The following is a 25857-nucleotide window of genomic DNA, read 5'->3' as shown; positions in this document are numbered from 1 at the left end:
AGCTGGCCATTTCTTTCTTTCTTTCTTTCTTTCTTTCTTTCTTTCTTTCTTTCTTTCTTTCTTTCTTTCTTTCTTTCTCTTTCTCTCTCTCTCTCTCTCTCTCTCTCCCCTCCTAAATTTAGGGGTATTTTCATCCTTCTCTTAATATCTTCTTTCATCTGAGTAATACATATTGAAATACTTTTATTCACGAAACAGGTTATCTTCTTGGGGAAAATAATCCCCAGTCATTTGGACTTCATAAGAATGATCAAGAATCAAATTTAACTTTTTCCTTTAACATTAACAATTATATTTTTCACAGAAATTGAGAAATCCAGGCTTTTAGTAAACAAACATTAAATATTTATTTATTTGTTTATTTATTATTTAAATTTATTATAGCCACCTAACTCCAATGGACTCCAATGGATTAAATAATGTATGTGTTCTGCCAATCTGAAAGGATATATACTATCTACATGCATTTGATTACACATTCAAAATAATAAAAAAGTGGAGTGGTGCAGATATTTGAATATTTTTCTTGTTAATTCAGTGCTACGGTTTTTTTACTCTGAAGTTGTAAAATATAACCCAAAGTTGATAGATAATTAGGCCTACAGTTAGCCAGGTGAAGCCAATTATACAGGTGACCAAATAGTTTGATGTTTCTAATCTCACATTGTGACTGTTGTGTCTACTCCAGCAACCAAGAGCTTTTCAAAGCAGCTGCCTGAGCATTTGAAAATGAAGATAATTCACTCTTTTAAAGGATGACATTAAAAAAATCTCTAAACCCTTCCATCTAGGAATTTCAATTATGAGCAAAGGTTGATAATAAAGGGAAGTTATGTTAAAGTTATGTTAAAATTGCAGATCTGGGAAACTAAAACAAATCTCTGCTAGAACTGCCCAAAACTATTAGATCTGCAAAACCAAAGCCATGGGTCACCACAAACAATCTTTGTAAAGTTTAGCTGATACTGGAGTAATTATCCCCAGGACAAAAGTTTTGCATACTTACGCAACAATGATCTGCATGAGAGAGTAATGTAAAATGCTTTACACAACATCCCAGCAGGAATATGATGGGGAAATATTAATTTATTTCTCCACTTACGTCACTATGGAATGGTCACAGGTTGTGACATCCAAACCTATTGACTTCTCTGAATTTGGTCTCTGTGGAATACTTTGTTTAAATGTTTTATTTTGGTTCAGCTTCTAACTTGTTTAGAGTTGTGAATCCATTTAAGCTATTGCTTTGCAGACTTGGTGTTTACTCCTTCCTGTTTTGGTTTTTCTTGTATATGTGTGATCTTCAATAGTCTTTTGCTTATAAGCCTTCTTTCTTTTCTAGATAGGTTAGAAAGGCTAGATAAGCTATAAATTTTCTAGATAGGCTAGATGGGTTATATGTACAAGGATCTTTCTCTTTTCTAATGTGCTTGTGGTTATGGCTAAGACAGTGGTGTTAGATGTTCTGACAATCACCTTAGGCTGTGATTTTATTTCGTATCCATGAACTATAGCAGTTTAAGTATTAGACCTCTTCAATTTGCATGCCCATATGAAAATTAAGCCAGTTATAATTATAACTGGTTTTAGTAAATCTACTTAGGTCTATTAAAGATTTCCTATGATGATTTTTACTATGTCTCACTCCATTTGAATCTTATAATCTTGGTCTTTTTCCCAGCTGTGTACAGAGAGAAACCAAACTGTATTCCTTAGCCAAGAAATTTCAGTTACTTTCAGTCACTGAAACAGGAATCTTTCTTTTACATGTCAACTTGAATTTTCCTTATGCTCAATAACCATTATTATTTTCAGAATGATCACAAGGAAGGACACAACCTGACTATGACAATGCACATGATAGGTGTAATGGGTTAAAAGCATGCTAAAAAAATAACTGCTAAGCATATAAGTCTTAAAATTGCTGATATGAGACAAAAGGGTCAAATGTCAGTAAAGCTTTCTCTTAAAAAAAATAATAAGCATTTCCTGTAAACTAAAGTATAGTTTGACGCTTTCATTTCAAAGGATTCTGTGATTTTTTTATTTGTTTCTCCTGGCTGTATTTATATCTTTCAGATGCATAAAATATCAGTGAAAGTTAATTACTGTGGCCTTAGTCAAAGTGATTTGAATGGTTTATCTGTGTCTCTGTGCATTAGGAAAGCCAGCAAATGTATATAAGGCTTATTCCTATATCCTAAAGTTGGAGTCTCTAGTCAAAGACCACAAGTGATAGTAGGAGAACATCTTAAATTAAATTTCATACATTCTGTATTTTCCAGGTTCATCTTCTACTAAACAAAAGTGTTAAAAATAAGAGGACGTTAAAAAAAAAACCAAGGCCTTTTGTCCTATATAGTATTTTGAAATGCTTCACAGCAGTAGGCATTCAAAATGAAAGGAAAAATAAAGAAACAAATTAAACATATGTGAGATTCACTTTATTATAGATGACAGAAACAAAGAATGTTTCTGTATATAGTTAGAGAACTGTCATGGTAGGAAAAACTAAATCAGAGATGTTAAACAGAGTTTGAAGTGCTATAGCAGCAAAGCTGCTGAACTAAACTGCCTCAGAGTCTGCTATGGCCCTTCCAAAGAACTGAATCCTCTTTCCTCTCTCTGTTGAATGATGGCTCAATGACAAAAGTCATAAGACTGCTAAAAGTATTGATCACTACATTTGTCATGCCTCTGGGATACAATCTATTGCAAACCCAAGCTTGGTATTTTCACTCATTGTCTGGTGTCACCCTGATTCATTTTACTTTGATAATACTGAGGTTAATATTATTTATCCAAGAGTAACATAGCAGAAACAGGTATAATTGAGCTTTCCTTCACAGTGGCCAGACAGAAAAGCTTGGGGAAAAAAAAAAAAAGCTGAAATAGGAATAACTAAGCTTGAAGGAAATAAAGAGATGTCACTGTTTTATTTAGAAAATAAACTTATCACTATGGTATCAGAATTGAATCTGGATGAGCTTGGAACCATCCTTTACTTAAATTCTGTCACTGGGAAGACCGCCAAGCACAACATGTTAGATAATTCAAGTCAGACGGATTCAAGGATTAAACATAAAATAAAATGTAAAAATCCCCAAACCACATAATGAAATGTTCACATTGGAAATTCCCCAGTTTTTGCTTGAAAGTTCCTTCTGATTTCATTGCTGGGCAGAATACCAAGGTGAGTATCACATCAATATAGTAACAATGAAGGCCAAAAGCTGAGGCTGTTAGCCATATCCCAGTACTACCTAATATTTTCATGTGCCATTTCTGAAATCCATGTGATCTAGTGTCAGGTAATGGCTTGAGAACAACAAAAACCATTATATGTTTCATATTTATATGGCTTTTGTGGGGATTATTGTATTATTACTTTCTTCTTTCTAATTCTAACAATATACAGATATGACATCATAGGGTAAATTACTTGATTATTTCATGAAGTTATAATAATAAATGGTGTTATTTCCTTATAGATCTCATTTTCAGGCCCTAGGGGATTAAACAGTCCAGTGTATACATTATGGGAGCAGAATCACAGTCTTACATCACAACTATACATATCTTTCTACAGAAATTCATTATAGTACCCCCTGTGAAAATGCTTTAGACTGAAAGCAAAGCATCAGGATTTACCATCAAATTCTGCAGCATGTCTTTGGTCCCATCAAAGTTATGATGGGATAGTAGAGAATTCTTGGGTGCCACTTTGCTTTCTGGTAAATTAGAGTTTGTGACTGGCAACACCCATTAGGGTAGCATTTTGCAGACAAGCACATCTCTTATGGGAAGAATTTTGTAGAAGTATAAATCATATGGTCTCAAAAGTCTAAAAAGCTCCTGACCCCAAAAGGTTGCCTCCTATGCTAGAACACATTTGTCTAAGTTATTTAACATTATATGGTTTATTTTGATTCAGGCAAATAAAGCATGATCTGTTAAACATTTGCTATATGAAAACATTTGTGAAAGCTGTTTGACAAAAAAGTATGGGGACAGAAACAGAGAGATGATTAGGAAGAGCTGCCAAAGAAATCATAAGGCTATTGGCTGTATACGTTTAATACAAAATCAGCAATCAACCTTAGGATTAGCATGTCTAGGATGCCTATTTGAAGACAAGTAGATTATATACTTTTTTTGCTAAAAAATACCACTGCATATAGCTTTTGGCTTCACTCAAAAGCATACATATATATATATATATTGTTTTGTTCATCCATGAAGGATGTTATATAATTGTTCTATCACAATGTTGTGTTTTAAGCTAAAATATCTGCAGAAGATATTTTCTAAGTCATTGTAATTCATAAGGGGAAGGCAGCACATATGAGTAATTTGTCTATTATCTTTACACACATCCATTATGTCTGCAAACAAAATATTTTTTATGGGTTAAAGTTTGATGCAGTAGTCAAATCGCTAGCCAAAAGAAGCACCTTTTCGAGTATAGAAAGTTCTACCTCATCTAATGCTGGAATAATATATACATTGTGGTCCCTTTTATCTATGAGCACTGTTGTGGCTGTAGTTGTTCTAACTAAAAGTGATACTCAGTTGGCATGTATTTTCACTATGTTCGCAATTGAAGTATAAGCATCAAGGTTCAGGAGTAAGATGTGCTTGAATGGTCATGTGAATTTCACCATATACAGCACTGCTGACTTTAATGGCTGTGGTTTTATTTTTGTTTTTGTTTTTTTTCATATCCATTGAGCAATACTGTAAAATTGCAAATGCACAAAGCCCCCTAAAAACCACCATCTTTCTGTAGATGAAGAGAAAAACCATTATTTCAATAAACCTTTTATTAATAAGCAGAACATTGAAGCAGACTGTAAATAATATATATTCTGTGGAATACACATACATACAGTATATATATATATACATATATACAAAAGTTTTGGGCAGGTATGAAAAAATGCTATAAAGTAAGAATGCTTTCAAAAATATATATTGTAATTGTTTATGTTTATCAATTTACAAAATGCAAAAGTGAGTGAACAGAAGAGAAATCTAAATCAAATCAATATTTGGTGTGACCACCCTTTGCCTTCAAAACAGCACCAATTCTTACACTTGCACACTTTGTACACTTGCACAAAGTCAGGGATCTTGTGGGATTAGAGTCAGGTGTATGATTAGCCAATTATACCAAGTAGGTGCTAATGATCATCAATTTCATATGTAGGTTGAAACACAGTCATTAACTGAAACAGAAACAGCTGTGTAGGAGGCTTAAAACTGGTTGAGGAACAGCCAAACTCTGCTACTAAGGTGAGGCTGTGGAAGACAGTTTCATGTCATAGGTCATATACCATGGCAAGACTGAGCACAGCATCAAGACACAAGGTAGTTATACTGCATCAGCAAGGTCTCTCCAAGGCAAAAATTTCAAATCAGACTGGGGTTTCAAGATGTGCTGTTCAAGCTCTTTTGAAGAAGCACAAAGAAATGGGCAGTGTTTAGGACTGTAGACGCAGTGGTTGGCCAAGGAAACTTAATCAGTTTAATCAGCAGTTGGAAGACACATCATGCTTACTTCCCTTTGACATTGGAAGATGTCCAGCAGTGCCATCAGCACAGAACTGGTGGAAACCAGTGGGACCCAGGTATGCCCAGCTACTGTCTGGAGAAGTCTGGCCAGAAGTGGTCTTCATGGAAGAACTGTGGCCAAAAAGCCATACCTCCGATGTGGAAAGGCTAAGCGACTTAACTATGCACAAAAACATAGGAGCTGGGGTGCATAAAAATGGCAGCAGGTGCTCTGGTCTGATGAGTCAGAATTTGACATATTTGGCTATAGCAGGAGGCAGTTTGTTCACCGAAGGGCTGGAGAGTGATACAATAGAGTGTCTGCAGACAACAATGAAGCATGGTGGAGGTACCTTGCAAGTTTGGGGCTGCACTTCTGCAAATGGAGTTGGAGATTTGGTCAGGATCAGTGGTGTCCTCAATGCTGAGAAATACAGGCAGATGCTTATTCATCACGCCATCCCATCAGGGAGACATTTGATTGGCCCCAAATTTATTCTGCAGCAGGACAATGACACCAAACATACAGCCAGTGTCATTAAGAACTACCTTCAGTGTAAAGAAGAACAAGGAGTCCTGGAAGTGATGGTTTGGCCCCCACGGAGCCCTGATCAAAACATCATCGAGTCTGTCTGGGATTACATGAAGAGACAGAAGGATTTGAGCCAGCCTACATCAACAGGAGATCTGTGGTTAGTTCTCCAAGATGTTTGGAACAAGCTACCTGCTGAGTTCCTTCAAAAACTGTGTGCAAATGTACCTAGAAGAATTGATGGTGTTTTGAAGGCAAAGGGTGATCACACCAAATTTTGATTTGACTTGGATTTCTCTTCTGTTTGCTCACTTTGCATTTTGTAAATTGACAAACATAAACAATTTACACAATATATTTTTGAAAGCATTCTTATTTTACAGCATTTTTTCACACCTGCCTAAAACTTTTTCATAGATAGATAGATACAGATATTCCACAGAAGACCTGACCTGGTGCCCAATTAGCTGAGGGGTCTGTGCAGACATCATTAGTTCTCTGTCTGTGTCAATATATATGATTTTGTCCTTGTATGCTATAAACTGTTGCTGAACTACTAGTCCGATCTTTCATTATAGCAGGATTTTTAAAATTATTATTATTTTACTTCCCAATGTAGCCTGCAGGCTTATAATTTCCCAGTGGCCTTCCATCCAAATACAACCATGACTAGCCTACTTAGTTTTTAAGATCAATCAAGGTTAGCTAAGTAGTGCTACCTTCTGAGGGTCCATTGCACTTACCAAAACTAGGGGTTGAGTTCAGCTCCAGTAAGACCCAGCAGCCTCCTATACTGCAAGTCCAACAAACTGGAAGACCCTTGTAGGGTTCTGCTCACTTGAAGGTTACAACGGTATATGTGAAAGGCTGGCAAGAGAGGAAAAAGTTCAGTGTTGGTTGTCCCTCTCTACATTTCTGAGTGATTTCAGTTAGTGATGGAGAGAGAGAGAGAGAGAGAGAGAGAGAGAGAGAGAGATGACTAAGGAAGGCTTTCCTGCTCCTTTTTTCAGAGATTTCTTCCCTGAGACAAAAATACTGAGTTGGGTTTAATAGTTTTCCTACTGATATGAACAAAAGAGTCAATGATCCTGAAAAGGCTTTCCAGATGCCTTTCAATGAAAAAGAAGATGGACTTCCAGGAAGTCACTGAGAAACATATGCCTACTGCTCTAACAGAAGGAAGGGCTCATGGCTCATGGCTCTGGCAACATTTCCTTATGTAGATATCCATTTGTCACCTCTGCCACTATTTTATCAAAACCCAACAGTCAGCAGTGCAAAGATGAAGAATTGAGGGGGATCTGTGCAGTCTTTAGCTTGGGAAGATCATCCTTGGGTCCTTCAATTCTCTGTGGCTATTCAAATTGCTATTGAGGGGACCCTGCTTTTCTTCAGACCAAGATCCTTTCTCTGGTTAGACACGCCTGCCAGAGTCCTTTAGAACACAAGAGCATCAGTTTTACTGAAGAAGGGAATCGTTCCCTATAATAGGAATTGCTTATCTGTTGGCTTGACCCTAGTAGTAAAGTGTACAAAGATGAGCCAAACTGGGTTTCAGGGCAAGGGCAAATCATATAACAGCACAGAAAGGAATTACGGGTTTTTGTTTTATTTTCGTTTTGCCATTCATTTACTGCTGGTTTTTTGTTCACTTGTAGCAGTATTATATACTACTACTAACAATAATAGCCATAATAAATATTAACTCTTATGACTAATTGCCTAATTTATTGTTTTAATAAAAATTATTTCCTTTCATAAATTAATTCATACACACACTCCCCATACATGCACAATTTACAGTATAGGATTAAGGTATTTCTAATGAAAATGAACAGGTGAATGTGTTGTGATTAATGCCTGGAAACTATGATAATACGATAACTGATTATACACACACATGCACACGCACAGGCATGCACTCTGTGTGTGTGTGTGCATGTATATCTATCTGACAACAAGATCACAATCATGAAGTTGCAAGTTACTGGATATCAGTGCTAGGAAAAATCTCAGTAATCACTTACATTCTTGGAAATGTCATCATAATTGGCTGTCAGACACCTTTTTTGCATGTGTACTCATCAGCATAGTGTTTAATTTGCCACAGCTAATGACTGACTGTCAAAACGTTTGGTATTGTTTTTTGTGCAACATGCTTAAGACTTCCTACAACAGTCATAGGAATATGTCAGCACCTCATACCATTTTGCTTGCCAAGATTCTAACCACACATTACTCATACGTTATCAACAGGATAATCATTGTCAATTGAACCTTATGAATGAGTAAATTCTTCCCTCTTACACTTTCTTATTCTAGGATATTCTAGCTAGTGGGCGTGCACAGTTAACTCAACAAATACAGCACATAGTACGTGTTTGCCAATGTCAACTACCTGACTCTGAAAGGAGGAAGGGGTTCAGTGTTAGTGATAGTCAAGCGTACTGCATGATGAATAGGGATAAATGAATGGATTATTTTTTAAATCTCATAATTTTTATTTGCCGTTAATAAAGTAGTTTGCAAACATGGACAAAGTTTATATAAAAATAAACCAAACAAATTCAAAGTGACTCATTAAGCTTGCCTGGCTGGGGAACCACACCCAATTTCCAGATGTAGCACTCAGAGCTTCCTTTTCGGCCTTGGGTAGAGGCAAAACTGATTATTTTATTTCATGCCCCCAGAGGCACTTATTTTTTTTGGTTAATCCATTTTACAAATCAGTGTTTCAAACTTCACTATAGAAAAGTACTACCCAGCAAACTATAAAGTCAATTCATTCTGTTACTCATGAAACCACCTCCTTTAAGAGAAAAATGTGCATGACTTATTTACATGTTTTTTCTAAATAAATACAATAATAATAATAACAACAATATCAGTGGGGAATTAAGACTCTTTGAGTTAGGACTGCATGTGCACTCTACCTGCAGAATAAATGCAAAATGAAATTATATAGAGTGTATAACTAAGGGGGGGCGGACCTTTCTGCTCATACTTTTCTCTCAATTCAGATATTCTTCTTCAGGCAGGATTTATTTCTGGCTCTTCCATCTACCTTTGTTGTACTTGACATACTCCTCTATGTAGTTGAGAAAATAAACCTAGCAAACAAGATGGAGTTTGCACCTTTTTCCTCCCTGTCTTTTAGATATGACCAGAGTCAAAACCCTGTTCATCTTTTGCCTAATCCCATCAGACCCAAATTGACCTTCCCTGCCCCCAAAATGTCCCTTCAATCCCATCTAAACCAAAGAATTGAAGCCTTCTCACCAGCTTACAGTATATCCCAAAGGTAGCCTTCATAAGAAAATTGCAACCTAGAGAAATCCCAGCCTTTCATCCTCTATCAGTTGATGACCTCAACATTCCATCTCCTTTAACAATGGACTTCCCCAGCTCTGCTGCCCTCCTGAAAGGCCCATTTTGCCTAACAATTGAACTAACCCCAGATACACTGACAAGGACCTGCCCATCTTCCCCAAAATGGCCAGCAAATACGATCCTTAGGATTTCCCACCTTGTAGCCCTCAACTTCTATAAAAATTGTTGCTTTTCCATTGCTCAGGGTCCCTCTTTCTTGTAAAGCAGGCACCCAATGATCATTGCAATAAAACATGGTTCTTTTCCTCAGCGTTGTGCTCCTTCTTCAGACTGAATCCATGACATCTACTTTACATAAATTCAGTGATAACATAGCCTAACTGTGGACACATGTTATGCGCAGAACTAAAAAATGTGGTTCGAAAGTACGTTTTTGCCGCCAGTTGTCAAGAAGGCGGCTTTGGACACATTGTGTACTTTTAGAAGTGTATATCAATTATTTTAAAAGAAAATTGTGTTTTTTGCTTTTCAGCTGAAAACATGTTCAACTGATGTATACCTATCTATTTGTATACAGAAATATACCAGTCAGATCTAAATTCTTATCTTTCAGATTTTAGTTCAACTAATCTGAAAGATTATTTGGAAAGCATTTATTTTAGATTTGTAATATTTGTGTACTTAGTCTTCTACCTATTATAAGGGTAGAATCTCAAAAAGCAAATTCCAAGTATATATCTTTATGATAATAAGTTGAATAAGCATCCTCAAAAAACCTTACTTTATTTAGGACAAATTAAAGGAAATGTATTATACATTATGTTGTAAACCAGTGGAATTCACTACAGCAGAAGGTCATGACATTCTCTAGTAGAGGGGGCTGGATCCTTTTAATTGCAATCATAATGCCTAGATTCAACAAATATGTTCTGGAGCACAAGAACATTGCTACATAGAAAAAAATCTGATACAGACATTTTTGGAGTCTTACTAATTGCCTGAATCCATATTTTAGACTGTTTAGTCATGTTATAGACTCATAAAGGATATGCGCATTTCAAAAAGTAAAGCAAGAAAAACTTAGGCATTTTAGAAGAATTATGATAGCCTAAAGTAGACTATCATAAAACATTACTGTTTGATTCTATACAAAAGATTTTTCATTTCTGTGCTGTTAGAAAGAGTGAGCTTTTGTGAAAAAAGATCTATTTGGACTCTTATAAGAAAGAGCAAGAAAGGGACATCCAAAAATTTAAAGACCATGGAAAAAGAAATGTAAAGAACAGTACTTTACTAAAATAAATGGCAATTCCACTTGTGAGTATAATGGAAATAATGCTACATACATATGCCAATTGCAGTTGCCAAAAAGGCAAAGTATTGGGATTATTAGGCTGAGTGTCTTATGAAAAGACATACAAAAATTCACAGTGAACGTCAGCTTCAACTGGTACAGAAAGCTGGATTTCAGTTAAGGGATCTGTAAAATTACTAATGATAAAAGCTGAATTATTTGAAACTCAATTTCAAACCTACTTCCAGAACCTTGAAGAATGCCATTATTCACATTACAGTGGTACCTCGGGATACGAACTTAATTCGTTCCGTGACTCTGGACATATCCCGAGTTGGTCGTAACCCGAAGCAAATGTTCCCATAGGGGTCAATGTAAATCCGGTTAATCCGTTCCGCCCTCCGAATTTGGTCGCAACCCGAGACAAATTTCCCCATAAGGTTCAATGTAAATAAGGTTAATCCGTTCCGCCCTCCGCCCAAATTTGGTCACAACCGGAGGCAATTTCCCCATAAGGTTCAATGTAAAGTACAATCCGTTCTGAAACATATGCATTTTATTTTTACACCACAAAAACATGAAAAACAGTGCAACCGGCACAGCATGAAGAGGGAGAATGGGGTGGGGAGGCAGTTATTGGTTGGAGGGAGAGTCCCCTTCAGGGGTTTCCTCTCTTCTTTGCTTCTTAGCTGCAGGCTCAGTTCTGGGGAAAAACCTGTCTAAAGTCTGTTGTTTTTTCCTGCGCGGCATAACCCTCCGGAAATGAGAGAACACGTTATCGTTCATAAGATTCAGCACTCTGCTTGTCACAGTTCTGTTGGGGTGGTGCTTCTCAATGAAATCCTGGCACTCATTCCATTTCTCCATGATGGACTTTATCGCATCACAGCTCACCTTCTCCCCCTCCTCCTCTTCCTCAGTGGAATGCTCCTCACCCAGCACCTTCTGTTACTCTGGAGCTCAGCAAGTTCTTCTGTGGTCAGCTCCTCCTTATGGTCCTCAACAAGCTCCTCTATATCCGCATCATCCACAACCAGACCCATGCTCTTGCCCATGGACACAATCTCCTCCACTACCTCTGCATCAGACCCTTCACACTCACATCCAGCAACACATTCTGGCCACAGTTTCCTCCAGGCTGAGTTTAAGGTCCGGCAGGTGACATCTTCCCAGGCTTTGTCAATGAGGCTGATGCAGTGGAGGACATTGAAATGTTTTTTCCAAAACTCTTTGAGAGTCAAGGAAGTTTCTTCGGTGACATTGAAACACCTGGTGAAGAGCGCCTTTGTGTACAACTTCTTGAAGTTGCAGATCACTTGCTGGTCCATGGGCTACAGAAGAGGTGTCGTGTTGGGGGGGAGGAACCTGACCTTTATGAAGTTGTACTCAGCGTCCATGTCATCCACCAAGGCTGGAGGGTGTGCCGGGGCATTGTCCATCAGGAGAAGGCACCTTTCAGGCAGCTGGTTCTCAGGCAGGTATTTTTTAACGCTGGGTGCGAACACCTCGTGCAGCCATTCCATGAACAACTGCCTTGTGACCCACGCTCTCGCATTGGCCCTCTACATGACAGGCAGTCTGGCCTTGTTCACATTGTGCTCCCTAAATGTACGAGGGGTCTGGGAATGGTACACGAGTAGCGGCTTAATCTTCAGGTCGCCGCTTGCGTTCACACACAGCAAAAGGGTCAATCTGTCCTTCATGGGCTTGTGCCCTGGCAGTGCCTTTTCCTCCTGCGTGATGTAGGTTCTCTTTGGCATCTTCTTCCAGAAGAGCCCTGTCTCGTTGCAGTTGAACACTTGCTCAGCAATGTACCCTTCCGCCTTCATGAATTCCATGAATTCTTTCTTGTAGGCTTCTGCAGCAGTCTTGTCAGAACTGGAAGCCTCACCATGTCTTGCCACACTGTGGATGCCACTTCTCTTTCAGAATTTCTCAAGCCAGCCTCTGCTGGCTTTAAATTCCTCACTTGCTGAGCTGGTAGAGGGGTTTGTCTGCAGCAAATCACTGTGCAGCTTCCTGGCTTTCTCGCAGATCATAGCCTCACTCATGCTATCACCTGCCAGCTGTTTCTCATTCAGCCACACCAACAACAGCTTTTCCACCTCTTCCAGCACTGGTGTCCTCTGCCTCGTTAAGATCGACACTCCTTTTGCCACATCAGCTCCTCTGATGGCATCTTTATTCTTGAGAATAGTTGAGATGGCCGACTTCGCCATCTTGTACTCCGAGGCCAGATCAGTCACACAAATGCCACGATCGTGCTTTTCTATAATTTCCTTCTTCAGCTCGATCGTCACTTTTCTCTTCAGAGCCTTACTCCCACCAAGCCTGCTCTGCATTTTCTTTGGAGCCATGCTAACATGCACACCAAAAACCTTCGCAAAACACCGCAAAACACACCACAAGCCTCACCGAACGTCTCCTTGCTACTGCGACCTCGCCCACAGGAAGCCCCGGCCGCGTGGCAGCAGGGAAAATGGCCGCAGATCCGGTTCGTAAGTCGAGGCGAGTTCCTAACCCGAGGCAAATTTTTCCTGCCGAAGCTGGTCATAACCCGAAATGTTTGTTAGTAGAGGTGTTCGTATCCCGAGGTACCACTTGTACTCTCTTAACTTTGTTTGACTGCCTTGAAATGTAATTTCACCTGAAACTGTCCTACTCTTTGTTGTCTTCACCTACACAGTTTTGCTTATTTCCTTCCTTTTATAACGTATGAAACAACCGGGCCAGATTGTGCCACCGTCTCCCAAAATAAATCCAGAACCACAGAATTAGAATTAGAAAAGGCTACTTACAACATTAAATTCAATTCTGTGTTCAGTGAAGGAATCTGAATTAAAGTATCCCCAATTGTTTTCTGTGCTCCTCTCCATATAAACACATCAAGTGAAGAAGCCTACCACTTCTCCACTGAAGTGTTCTTACTGTTGGGAAGATTTTTCTAACATTCAATGCAATTTTTCCAGTCATCTTTCATGGACTAGAATAATGGATAAGAACACTACTAGAACTTCAGCTTCTTGAGCCCACCAATTTCTATCTTTAACATATCATTCATTTACTGCATTTCTTCCTATCTTCCTTCTGTCAGGGAACTCAAAGCAGTGTATTTGGTTTCTACATAGATATTATTATTAGTCACTCAGCACTAGGAATAAAAAAAATTGCAACCCAAAAAGTGAGAGAGAGAGTGACTGGCCCAAGGTCACCCAGCTGGCTTTGTGCCTCAGGATAGACTAGAACTCATGGTCTCCCAATTTCTAGCCTAGTGGCTTTAATCCCTGCATCAAACCTGCTCATTTTGTAACTATAGTGAGAATAACAATTTTGTGATTGCACTAAAGACAGCATCCCATTCTTGTTCTGGTGAAAGGATTATAAACATGGCTGCCACAGTCATCCTAGTCTCTGTGCTATTGCCACATGAAAATATGTAAATTGACTTGGAAGAGGGTCACTGGGTCAGTCATGTGTATGGTCAAGGTCCCTGAAATGTTTCTTTTTTCTTTTTTGTAACCTTTTTTGTTTTTGGCCTTTAGGTCAGGTTTGATTCCTGGAGACTCCATGGACATATCATTTGATTCCCAACTTCCTGACATTGTTACTTTTCCCACTGTGGACGAAAACTAACCAACCAAGCAACCAGTCTATCAAGATATATATGAAGGCATGATCTATATCTGCAAAAGGTATATGGCAAATACCTACTTCTCTTCTTCCCATGTCTCATTATATATCATGAGACTAAAAGTAATTGATAACAAGAGAAAAGTGACTTCCGAACCCTAAAGTCCATTTCTGTCAATCACTGCCATTTTTCTAACACAAAATCCCCACTGAAAATTTCTCCTTGGCATACTAATATCTAAACATTTATTATAGTATCTGTTTAAACATGTCCCATAAGAAGGATTTTTTTAAAAGTATGAGATTTGTGTCAAAATGAGAAACAGTGGAACTGTGGATTAAATACTGTATATATCAATGACACACAATGACGGTAAAGAGATTCATCCTTTCCTAGAAATTAGCCTAGCCTAATTTTAGAACTCTAGGTTTACTCTACTCCTTTCTCTTAACTTGCTTTTCACTGCTCCTCCCCTGCCTGCAATTTAGTCACACTGAAAGAGAAACATTCTGTCCCATATTCTACTAGTGTTGCAACAGATATGTTAATGCCGCAGGGAAAGTGGACATATAAACAGAGTCCTCTTTTTCTTATTCCATAAAGAAAGGGGCAGCATGAGCTTGGAAACCCCTTCATAAGCTATGTAAGACATTCCCACTCGCACACTGGAATGAAAGTTACCAGCTATGGCAGAGAAAGCTATTGTATAGAAAGTCCCCTTAGTGATTGCTGAACTGGGAACCAAGCTAATTTTATTTTATTATTGAACTGATATCCCACCTTTTGTTTATTTTATCACTCTAGATGGCTTACAGCATTTTAAAAAATCCAATGTATCACAATCAATTATAATCAAAACCAAGTTTAAAATGTCATTAAAATAATTAACAATTAAAAGCTTGGCAAAAAATGTGTTTACAGTCTGGTAGCTGGACTGTTAAGCTCAACTGCAATAGAAGTAAAGTGTGGGATATGAGATAGGAAGGTCATCTTAGTGCTTCTGAAGTCCCCATTTTATTTATTTTTATTTATTAAAAATTATTTTAATTTTTATTTATTCATTAAATATATTTCTATCCTGCTGCCATCCAAAAGACTCTTGCTGTGTGTGTGTGTGTGTGTGTGTGTGTGTGTGTTTTGTTTAACCAGAATCAGTCCCTAAAGATCATGTAGTAGGAGGGGTGATAGATTGGATGGGAAAAAATCTAGTTTGAAGAAAGCCTCCTCAGGAACATATATAGGACCCCAAATTTATATATGCTAAGGTAGAAGGGGAGGGGGGAACAATAGGTCACTTGGAATCAGCAGGATGGAGAACCCCCTCTTCTGAAAGAACAATTACTCATGAGCAGGTAGAGGGATGCAAAGTATTCCAGGGCAATGATTGGCAGTTTAGTCAATTGGAACATGAGGAGCTAGAAGTTTCATCTATTAGAGAACCACCCAGTGACTGACTAGGACTAAACTGAGGCTTGGCTGACCAAGAGAAGAAGCAGAGTCTAGTTCATTGAGCGATACGAGAGGATATCTCACTCATGAAGGAAAGAGCAAGATGCCAGAAAGAGAATGAGAGAAAAAGATTTACAAGAGAAAGGGATTGTGGGCATGACCAGGTTGTCCCATCCAGTTATGGGACACTAACATTTTCTTGATGGCAGGAACACATATTGGCATCTTCTACTTTCCCAAGCCTACCAGGAAGCCAATCTATGCCTGTCTTTTTCTGCTAGGATCAAAGTGTTTTAGGACCTGTGCCAGGACAAGAGGTGTGGTTTGTTTCACCTGCTGCCCTTCTTTTCATTGTAAGTGAAACACTCCACTCCAGTTGGCTTCTGTGCAATATAGCGGGAATGCCTCTTTCCCTCCAGTCCCTGAATGCTGGCTGCCCTTCATTGCCATTTTGTTCTGGGCTGCTGCATTATCTTCCCCTTCTAAAAGACCTTTCTCTCTTTTAAAACAGGACTTGAACAGCATCATTAACCAAAACATTATTGAACTCACATACATCAAAAAGTTTCAGGCAATGGGTTTTTAACAGATTACAATTTTTAATTGATAAGGTACTCACAATCTATCTCACATGTGACCTGCATCTACATAACCATCTCATCTTCCCCTCCCTTCCCCCCACCTTTATCCCAGTTTAAATCCTACATTAGTCTAGCCACTCTATGCATCTACCGAATGAGCTGCAGTTCATGAAAGCTTATGCTTTTAATAAAATGTGTTAGTCAGAAAAGGTATTATCACATTCCTGATTTTTTTGCCACCCTAGAGTAATATGGATGCTCTTCTACAATGTTCAGTCTATTGTGTGACAAGATTACTATTAACTCTAAGGTAACTCCCTGCAGGACACAGAGGGATTCATTGCAATTGAGGTAAATAGCTTGATATTATTAGAAGGTTAACACTGGTTTTTGTGAGTTCTCAGGATTCAGTGAAAGACACAGCACAAAAATACATATTGAATTTTTTTTTCTGTTTTCTACTAACCCAAATAATGTCTACTTTTGTTTTCAGCCAGACTTTACATATATAATTCACATCTGAGACAATTGTATTTCCTTGTTTGCTCCTTCCTTCATATCTACCTTCTTAGAAACATAAAGTAGTTGCTTGAATTTAAAATGCATTGGAAGATTGTTTTTTGCCTTTTACAACCTAGGTTTTCTCTACCTGCATACATTTCCAAGTTATAATGTTGACTGATACATATTTTTAACTACTAAATATTCTATTTAAAGGCCTCAGATATTGGTTGGCATTTTCTCTCACTTAGACTGTACTGGCTTCTACTTCCTGTAGCCAATAGAACCTCTTATCTTCTGTTCCTTGTGAAAAGCCACCTGCAAAGAGTAGAAAAGGTCTCATGGCACCTCCTTTTCTTTATGGTCTTGCCACTGTCAAAACAGTGAGTCTCTTTGGCAATCTCTGTTCATTTTGTCTTCAAGCTTGGTTCAAACTGACAGTCCTTCATCAGTGTAATTGCCCTCCCGGATTCACCAGCCAACACTTGTCCTTTACTAAAACAATAAATCTTCAACAGCCAACACTGTTTAGATCCATTTTAGATTGCCAGCCATTATCTCTGTCCATCTATGTTCTCCTTTTCTTTCCCAGGATTCTCTCTGAATTTTAAGACTTCCCCCCCCCCCCCCCCATTGCCAGCTCAGTAGCATTCCTTCCACCTATGGGCAAAAAAATATTCCTAAAGGAACCTATGCTAACTCCTAGTCTCAGGTTCTATTTGTCAGTTCAGTAGAACAAAGTATTCATTTGGGTGACTGGTCTCAGTTATTACTGAACCTGTATGTTATTCTGTGTATCTGAATGCTATTTCTCAATAATATAAGTAAATAATATAAGTAAAAGCTATGAACATTTACAGTTAGAGGTGTTTTTTGTTTTGTTTTGTTGGATGGTCTGTTGCTGGTAGAAAGTTTGTCATCAGGCTTAGCTAAAAAAATCTATAGGAGCTGAAAGAAATTCTACTAGGAAAATTTCAGAAGACTAACTAGTCTGATACAGCAGAGGCCTAGGACAGTATTTAGATGACAATGTGAATACCATTAGCATGTCTCCATCTCTTCAATTCTCTTTTAAAAGAAACCAACAAGGTAGTGCCATGTTGTAGTGAATTACCAATTTGAAAGCTACTGCTCTTAGCATCTAGACTGGACCCTTCCTCCCTTCTTCCAACATACCTAAACTTCATATGCTCATGGAGATGGAGCTTCATGGCTGAGCTATATTACTCAAAAGCTAAGGGCATCAATACAGGGGGCTGCAGATTGGCACAGTTGGCTAGCAAACATGGCTTATTAATACTACATGGTACAGCTTCAGGAGACAGAGAAGGAGAGCTTACTTTCTGGAAATGAAGAAGTACTAATACAATCAATTACATGTTAACTGCTCAAGAACTGCTATGCAGATTTCAGTATCACCTCTAGGCCTGATAATGGCCACTTTCCTTTAATAGCATTTTATCTTCCCCTTGGAGATTGGCAAGCCATCATGAAGTGCCCAAGAAGATGCAACACAGGAGAAACTCCCCCATATCAAATAGTCTAATGAATCAGCAAATACATGCTCCCAATTTTTAACCACACCCAAAGCTTTGCAACAAAAACGCTGTATGAACAATACAAGGGAGATATTTATCAAAATATCATCAGTTCATTCTAAAACTGTTTAAAATTTACTCCTGGGCTCTCTCCATATTTCCACATTATATCTTCCAAATCTTGGTTTGACAAGGAATATATTCCAGGCCAAACTTTTAGTTACCAGTATACAAAGCTGTTAAAGTCCTGCTAATCCCAGGAAACATTCTTCTTTATAAAAAAAGAAGTATAAGGCCCTTGTGAAAAAGATGATGTAGAGCCAACTGCTGAGTAAGACAGTCCAAGCCAAAAAAAAAAAAGACTCTTTGTTCTGGTGCCTTTTTTCTCTGCTTCTTTAGTGATTCAGCTTGGAGAGAATCACTTAATACAATCTAAAATTTGGGATATACATTTTTGTACTTTATTTTACAGGGACCTGAGCCTACATTCCTTTCTTCTCAGTTCTGGCCTCTAGTTCTGGAATAAAAAATACTGTCCTTACTTCATCAGTAAGGATATAACAAAACTCCAGGGGAGATCTGATTCACCAGAGTTCTCAAAAACAAATCTTGACTGGTAGACCTCTTACCTACCCACATCAATATCTCTCTTCACATTCATAAATATTGAAGTAATTGAAATATTACTTTCAATATATAAAAAAAACAACCACAAGATCATCCTAGCTAACTATCATCAAATCAGCTTGCTCAGTATAAATTATATGCAAAACATCTCTTCCAAAAGCTTGCTTATTGGATGATCAAGAAAATAATCCTAACCAGGGAACTAGTCATCATCTAACCAGACTTTTCAATACTACTGCATGATTCTATGTCAACTTTATAGATTTGAAGGCAACTTTTCAACTTTAATTCCTTGAGAGAGGTTATGATGAAAACTGCCAACTTTTTCTATATATCACCACCTTCTTCACTTAAATGTTACTTGAAAGCACCACAGTACTCACATACCCACTTCCAAAGGAGTTAAGCCATCCCTTTCTAAAAATTTTATATCAATGATATTGTAAGGACACTTGCTAAACTGAATTCCACCCTCCATTCTTGCCCATAGTCTCATCTCCATGTTATTATATACTGACAATGATGGAATTTTCTCTCTTTCACAAGTGGGGTTGACAGAGTCTGCACACTGCATTGTTCTGGCAGACTGAAATAAAAACCAAGGCTATGATCTTCACAAGGGTCTAAGCTTGCTTACACCTGAAAAATTAATAATACCTCAGTCTAGCAGACAAAGGCCTACACATCTCTTGGTATTCATTTCTACTATACCATCTCTTTGAAACTACAGCCCCAAATCAGGAAATTACAGGAAAAGCTATGTAAATTAAAGGGAAATGAACTATGTGCCTGCTGCAATTAAATTACTTAAAGCCAAAGTCTTAAGCTTTTTCATGTACTGTGCACAGTGTTATGTGTACAAGGACACCCCTGCACTAGATTCAGCACCATCTAGATTCTTGAGATCTACATTCTGGTCCCAGGCTCAGCCCCCTGTACTCTTCTTCAACTACAGGTAGAGTGTGTTTTTGTTGAGGCCCACCTAAGGTTATACCAGTTAAAATATGAACTCAAATAAATTTTGGGAGTCTCTGTACCCCTAGAAGGTTGCACATTTTTATGAAATAACCAAAATTCTCCATGAAACAACCAAATTTAATCTGACCTGGCTTATTGTGGACTTATTTTCCAAACTCTATGTATGTTGAGTCTAAAAAGAGCTTGAAGCAAAGTCAAACAGTAAATGGATAGAACTACATCTCACACCGCTTCCATCTTGATCTCGCCCCCCCTTTCAGTACCCCTAAATATATGTTCTAAATTTCTGTACTGTCATACCAAAGGGCAAAGTTGGATACCCTCTGTCACACTGGCAAACCTAGACACTCTTTCCTCAATGGGGTTAACATTTCCTTTCAAGTTCACCTGTGTATCCATGCTGGTACTGAAACTGCTACCGATCTACTTCAGGTTTGCCCAGTCTATTAACCAAGGAAGGTAGAACTCTTGACCCCATTAACTGCAAAATATTCAAACTGGCACCAACTGAGAAAAGTGCACTTTTTACTACATACTGAAGTTTCCAGGAAAGTGACTAAGTTTTGCAATACAATCAAAGCCACTGGATTGAATTGGAATTTACCTACTGTAAAAATTGAAATTTATAGTCTTCCTCAATTAATGTACTTAGCCGCTATCCTCCCCCCACCCATTCAACTTTAATGTGTATTAATGTGTATTTTTATTTTGTACCATATTACTACCTGGACATTTTGTCCCTGTATGTTATTTTAAGCTGTTGGCCTTTGGCTGAAATAAAGCATATATATCTATCCCTTCACATAGAAGCCATTTGGACCATTGCTCTGTGAAAGGGATCAGCAGACCAACTATTCTGTGACTCCCTGAACAGTCATAATAGCAGTCCAAACTGGCTGTTATACAGCTCCATAAATCATTAAGAATTGTTGCCCAAGTTATTTTATTTTCCTTTTGTCTTCCAAACCTGTTTTCCTATTGTGTCTATAAAGGGTGTCAAGTTTTTATTATGTGATAAGCTGCTCTGGGACCTTCCAAGAAGAACTGAGGGTATAAATGCTTTAACTAATGCCTTTCAGAACAATGAGATATGAGAATTAATAATGACAGAGCAGTGGAGTATTAACTATTGAAATCAATGGTGACAATAAAGAGAATTTAACTCCCTCCATATTTTGTTGGTTAAAAAAACACTCTTTTCTACTCAAGTTTCTGTTCGCCCCATTAGAAACAATGTAGCACTGATTGTGTACCATACTGTCCTTTACTCAGGAAGCATATCTTTGCCTAGTAGAATCTTACACAGTTGTATTATGGAAGAGTCGTCTTTAGTATTCAGAACTATCCAATAAGATTTACTTACTATTATGGAGGTATAACAACCCCATGAGGTCTACAACAACTGTATTTCAAAAACAACTAGATCAGGCTGTGCAGTTGCTTGGAATAAGAGGATCAAATAATAAATTATGGGTTATATTGTGAATATTCCAATGTTCCCCTTCCTCCTTCTAGCAGATGTGATGGAACATTCTTTGTCATTTCTATTTTCCAGAAACCTTTCCTATGAAACCCCTATGGCAAAGTTAAGAAATCCAATAAATGAGGCTCATATTATAGAAAACATACCATTTTGTGTTTATGCAGTCTCAAAGGATTGCAAAATATAGGATTTGTTATGTACAAAGAACAAGAAGTACAGTTAAGTGGAACAGTGGCAACTAAAGAGATAGTCTGCAAACATTAGAAATCTGAATAAAGAGACAAAGAAAATATCCTGAATGTATTGATAATAAAAATAAACAAATGTAATATGAAATTGGTGATATAATTAGCCTTGTCAACTCTTCAAATATAAAATAGTAAAACCTTGAGTGGACTCAAATACAATATTCATATAAAGTGTAAAACTATTACATACACTTATTGAAATTGGCCTTGGAACTTTCTCTGCAAGCAATTCTATTGCACCAAATAGGATTCTTGATCTACCTTGTTTGCTAAAGAAATACAAAACTAAGTGATTTTGGTTTTCTGACCCTTCTATTCTGAAAATGTACTGCCTTAATTGCTTCTGAGGCTGTGTAATCCATATGCTTAAGCTTTATTTTTCCGGTTTAACAACTGAGGCAACTCAGAAAACTTCCCTTGTTTGGCACCTATTCTTGGATGGACACGTTAGACATTTAGTTAAGATCCTGCTTACTGTATCAATATCTGAAAGGGATGATAGGGAAAAAAGTCCTCACCTATGATAAGTAAATTTCTCTTTATAATGTAGTTGTTCACTCATATTTTTTCTTACATCATGATCATGACTCCATATTTTACTTTTGGCTTTCCTACACTGCAACCTTCAATGATTTGTCTCCCCTGTTTAAACCAGCTAGAAATAAAGCTGGTTTGAGAAATAGCATTATGCATTTCAAAGCCTTCCTTAGCTTTGACCAAAACAATGCCTTGATGTTCTGTCCAGACTGTGTTTACCCACACCCGTGACTAGTAGTTTCCCCTGCATGCCTATTCCTCTTGAACTTGGACGTAAGAAAGGATCACAGTTTTACCTCTTTTCCTGTCACTTGCGCTGTAAGGGTCCATCCTTGCATTATTCCATCAATTAACATATAAAAAAAAATCTGCTGTTTCACTTGCACTATTCCATCAATGAACTTGTTAGAAAAAAGTTTTTCACTGTTTCACTGGTGAACTTGTAAAAAAGATATGACAGTGGAGAGCAGTGTCCAGTGGCTGGAGGGAAGGGAAGGAATAATTCCATCTGCCGATTTCCCAGTTAACTTGTTAATAGAATTATTAACTCAAGCTTTCAATATCTTCTATGTGTTTCAAAGATTGTTTCTATTCCAGTCCACTCAAATCATGTATTCTTGGTGCTTGTGCAAACTTTTTTGGTCATGCAAATAATTATACTTCTATACATTTCATAGAAGGGATCTCACAGAAGAACTCCAAGAGATCCATTTCAAGCAAGAGTTTGGTAATACCATTTATATTTTAATTATCTTTGCAGAGAGTTGGTGTGAGGTCATAGTGTCTCCTCCCACAGTGTAAACTAAACTGTCAAACTTCAGCTGTCTCTGTGACAGAGAGAACAGTTCACTTCATTCCAGCTGCATTACCTTGTATAACACCGTTCAGCATCTTTAACAGTGGAATTTTTGTTTTGGAAGTATGATATCAAGATTGGTCTTTCTTCTTCTCTGTGGACATTTTGCACAAATCCTTGGAAATGCTGGGAAATTGCCAGGAGGCAAGTAGATATGGTTTTCATATTTTGTGGGAAAGGAAATGCTTAGCCTTAATAATACAATCTAGTTTTCAGGAAATATGAAAGGATTAAGAATGCAGTGAAGGAGAAATGAAATAGTAAAAATTGCAGAAACACATATGAGAGAGACAGAGACAGATGGAGAAATTTAAAATTCTTTGTATAAACAAAGCAAGGATAAAACATACTTTTTTATTAAACAAGGAACACTGCAACCAGACGAAAACTAGTCTTCCTGTTTATTTTTTAAACATTTACTTCTTATGGTAGTGTGTAATGTGATCTCTGATATATGTGGGTAAACAGGATTCAGTTCTTTCAACTACACTGTAAACACTTTAAAATTGATTTGATTTATAGGAACAATACTGTTTTTCTTCAAATTACTTGTCTTTTTTTCTATTAAAATGTATGCTTGCATGATTATAAGATGCAAAGAGTTTAGGAGCACTGCACTGGACCCTCTTTTCTATAATGTGAAAGAAACTACGCAACATTATTTCTCTTCAATAAACCCTTCAATATATGTTACTCTGACATTTTAAACTCCTTTCTGAAAAAAATCTGTACTATTACCTTAATATCATATGTATAAACCTAGATTAAGAAGTGCCTAATACATTGGTATTTTATAACTCTTGGGTATTTCATGTTCAGTTACTGATCTTGCTGAAATGTTTTTTAAATGCAGCATGTGCTTTGCAGATGTACCCAATGTGGGGAGAAATCTCTAAGTAGCATTTTTTATATATTCATCTGGTAGAGGAATGCTAAATTATAAAACAACTTCCTAGAATATACATGACATAGTTCATGTCAAGAAAAAAATGACCTTTTACCCATAAAATAAAGAATGCACTTTGTTCTTATTTGTAATTTGAAAAGTTTATGTCCTTCCTCCACAAACTGTACTTGTCGTCTTTGTCAAACAGATATATCGTAGTGTATTTATCAAATGGATATATAGTAATGTACTTACATTCTGAGCTAAATAGTATAGTATTTTTCATTGGAACATGTAGATACTTTTATATGTCTTCCTCATCCACTTACATGGGATAAAAGGCATAACTATCTTTCAGTGCAGAATCCTGGCAAAATGCTCTATACTTTATTTTCAGTCACTAGGAATATCCCCCAACAGAGCAAGGCAGATGCTTTCTCAAATTAAGTGGCAGCTGAAAATACTAATTATTATTTTTTCATTTGTTTTCCAATTATTTTGAAAGGAATAAACAACAACATATTCCAATTTTCCAATATGTACAACTGTAGTATGAGGCTATTTCTAATGCACTGTACCTACTGGCTATCTGAAGATATTCCAAAGGTTTATCTATTTTATTAAAACATTTTTAGGTATTGGAAATGCATTCAGGTAAGAATATTTGTTTCTTTGAACTCCTGTCTTATTAAATTTTAAAAAGTAGACAATGCACTAAAGTTATTTTCTACAGCACTGTACTTCTGTTCACAATATTCACAAAATAGTACAAGGATTCCAGCTGAAGGCAGTACTTTAAAGTCAGTTCATAATGTTAAGAGCTGCCAAAGTTATTTTTGGGCAGACTTAACCATTTCAGTGAAGTTTATTCCTGGTGTTAGGTTATGAAAGTAGATTTCCTTTCCCTGGTATAAGAAAAAAGAAAAGAAAAGAAAAGAGCAAGGGTGGGGAAGGGAAGGGGAGGGGAAGGGAGGGAGAAAATCCTGTTCTTGTACCAAGGAAAAGAAATCCAGTAACAGAAGACCAATAATATGTTTGGATGCCAATTACTTGGGTTTAGTATAAAAGCTGTTCATACAAACATGCTATTCTTGAACTATCAACATGAAGATTTTGCTTCTTGAGGTGCTGCCATTTTCACATTTCACATTTCATTCAACTGAAATGTCTGTTTTAAAACATTGGTAGGGAAATACTATTTTCCGTAGAAGTTACCTAAAATTGATTTGATACTTATAGAACCAGTAGAAAGAGACTGAATGATTGCATCAAATCACATCTGAAGAACAAACGTGACTAGCAAAGAAAGGGTGCAAAAGCTAAACCAATCTTCCTGTATGTGCTTAATGCCACAGGTAGGATTTTTGACATCTATACTGGATAGTTTGCATGTAAATACAGTTTCTTATCCCCTTACTTTAAAGATAAGGACATTAATCTGATTACATAAACACCTTACCATTTCTGCTTTTGAAATTTCATGGTTTCCCAGTAGCAAGACATTTTCCAGATCACGGTCTGTAATTAAATAGACACGTTTCAAATACTAATTTGAATATACCAAAAGTAAAAACAGAGCTAAATGTAGCATGATTGTCTGGGTGATTTGATCAAACTAAATCTACTCCATTTAACTACTGTATATGTCCTTTAGAATTTTAAATCAAATTCAAAAGTGGCTTGCCTTCACTTTCTAAAATGTACAAGAGATGTGCGACATGTTTCTTTAACTTTTTAAAAACTTGGCACGATTACAAAGGACAACAGGTTCTTTTAAGGCCATAGGCTTCTTTCCAAGCACTCTTTGAAATACCTGTGCAACTACACAAAGTT

General features: G+C 37.3%; 1 protein-coding gene across 4 annotated transcripts in view; it reads left to right on the top strand.

Annotated features, from left to right (window-relative positions):
* The first annotated feature begins 23121 nt into the window (after nt 1-23121).
* Nucleotides 23122-25857, top strand: part of ABI3BP (ABI family member 3 binding protein) — a 199234-nt gene continuing 196498 nt past the window's right edge. For all 4 annotated transcript variants that reach the window (XM_088140806.1, XM_088140805.1, XM_088140804.1 and 1 more), the window contains exon 1: nt 23122-23282. In XM_088140806.1, coding sequence (XP_087996932.1) covers nt 23204-23282 — 79 coding nt within the window. In that variant the 5' untranslated portion in view covers nt 23122-23203. The remainder of the gene's footprint in view (nt 23283-25857) is intronic.

This window comes from Python bivittatus, unplaced genomic scaffold, assembly GCF_059951505.1.
Source record: "Python bivittatus isolate LINGU-HERP-01145 unplaced genomic scaffold, Pbiv_v1 ctg000340_np1212, whole genome shotgun sequence".
In the NCBI taxonomy this organism is placed as follows: domain Eukaryota; kingdom Metazoa; phylum Chordata; class Lepidosauria; order Squamata; family Pythonidae; genus Python; species Python bivittatus.
The sequence above is the reverse complement of the archived record's forward strand: the minus strand, read 5'-3'. Positions and strand labels throughout refer to the sequence as shown.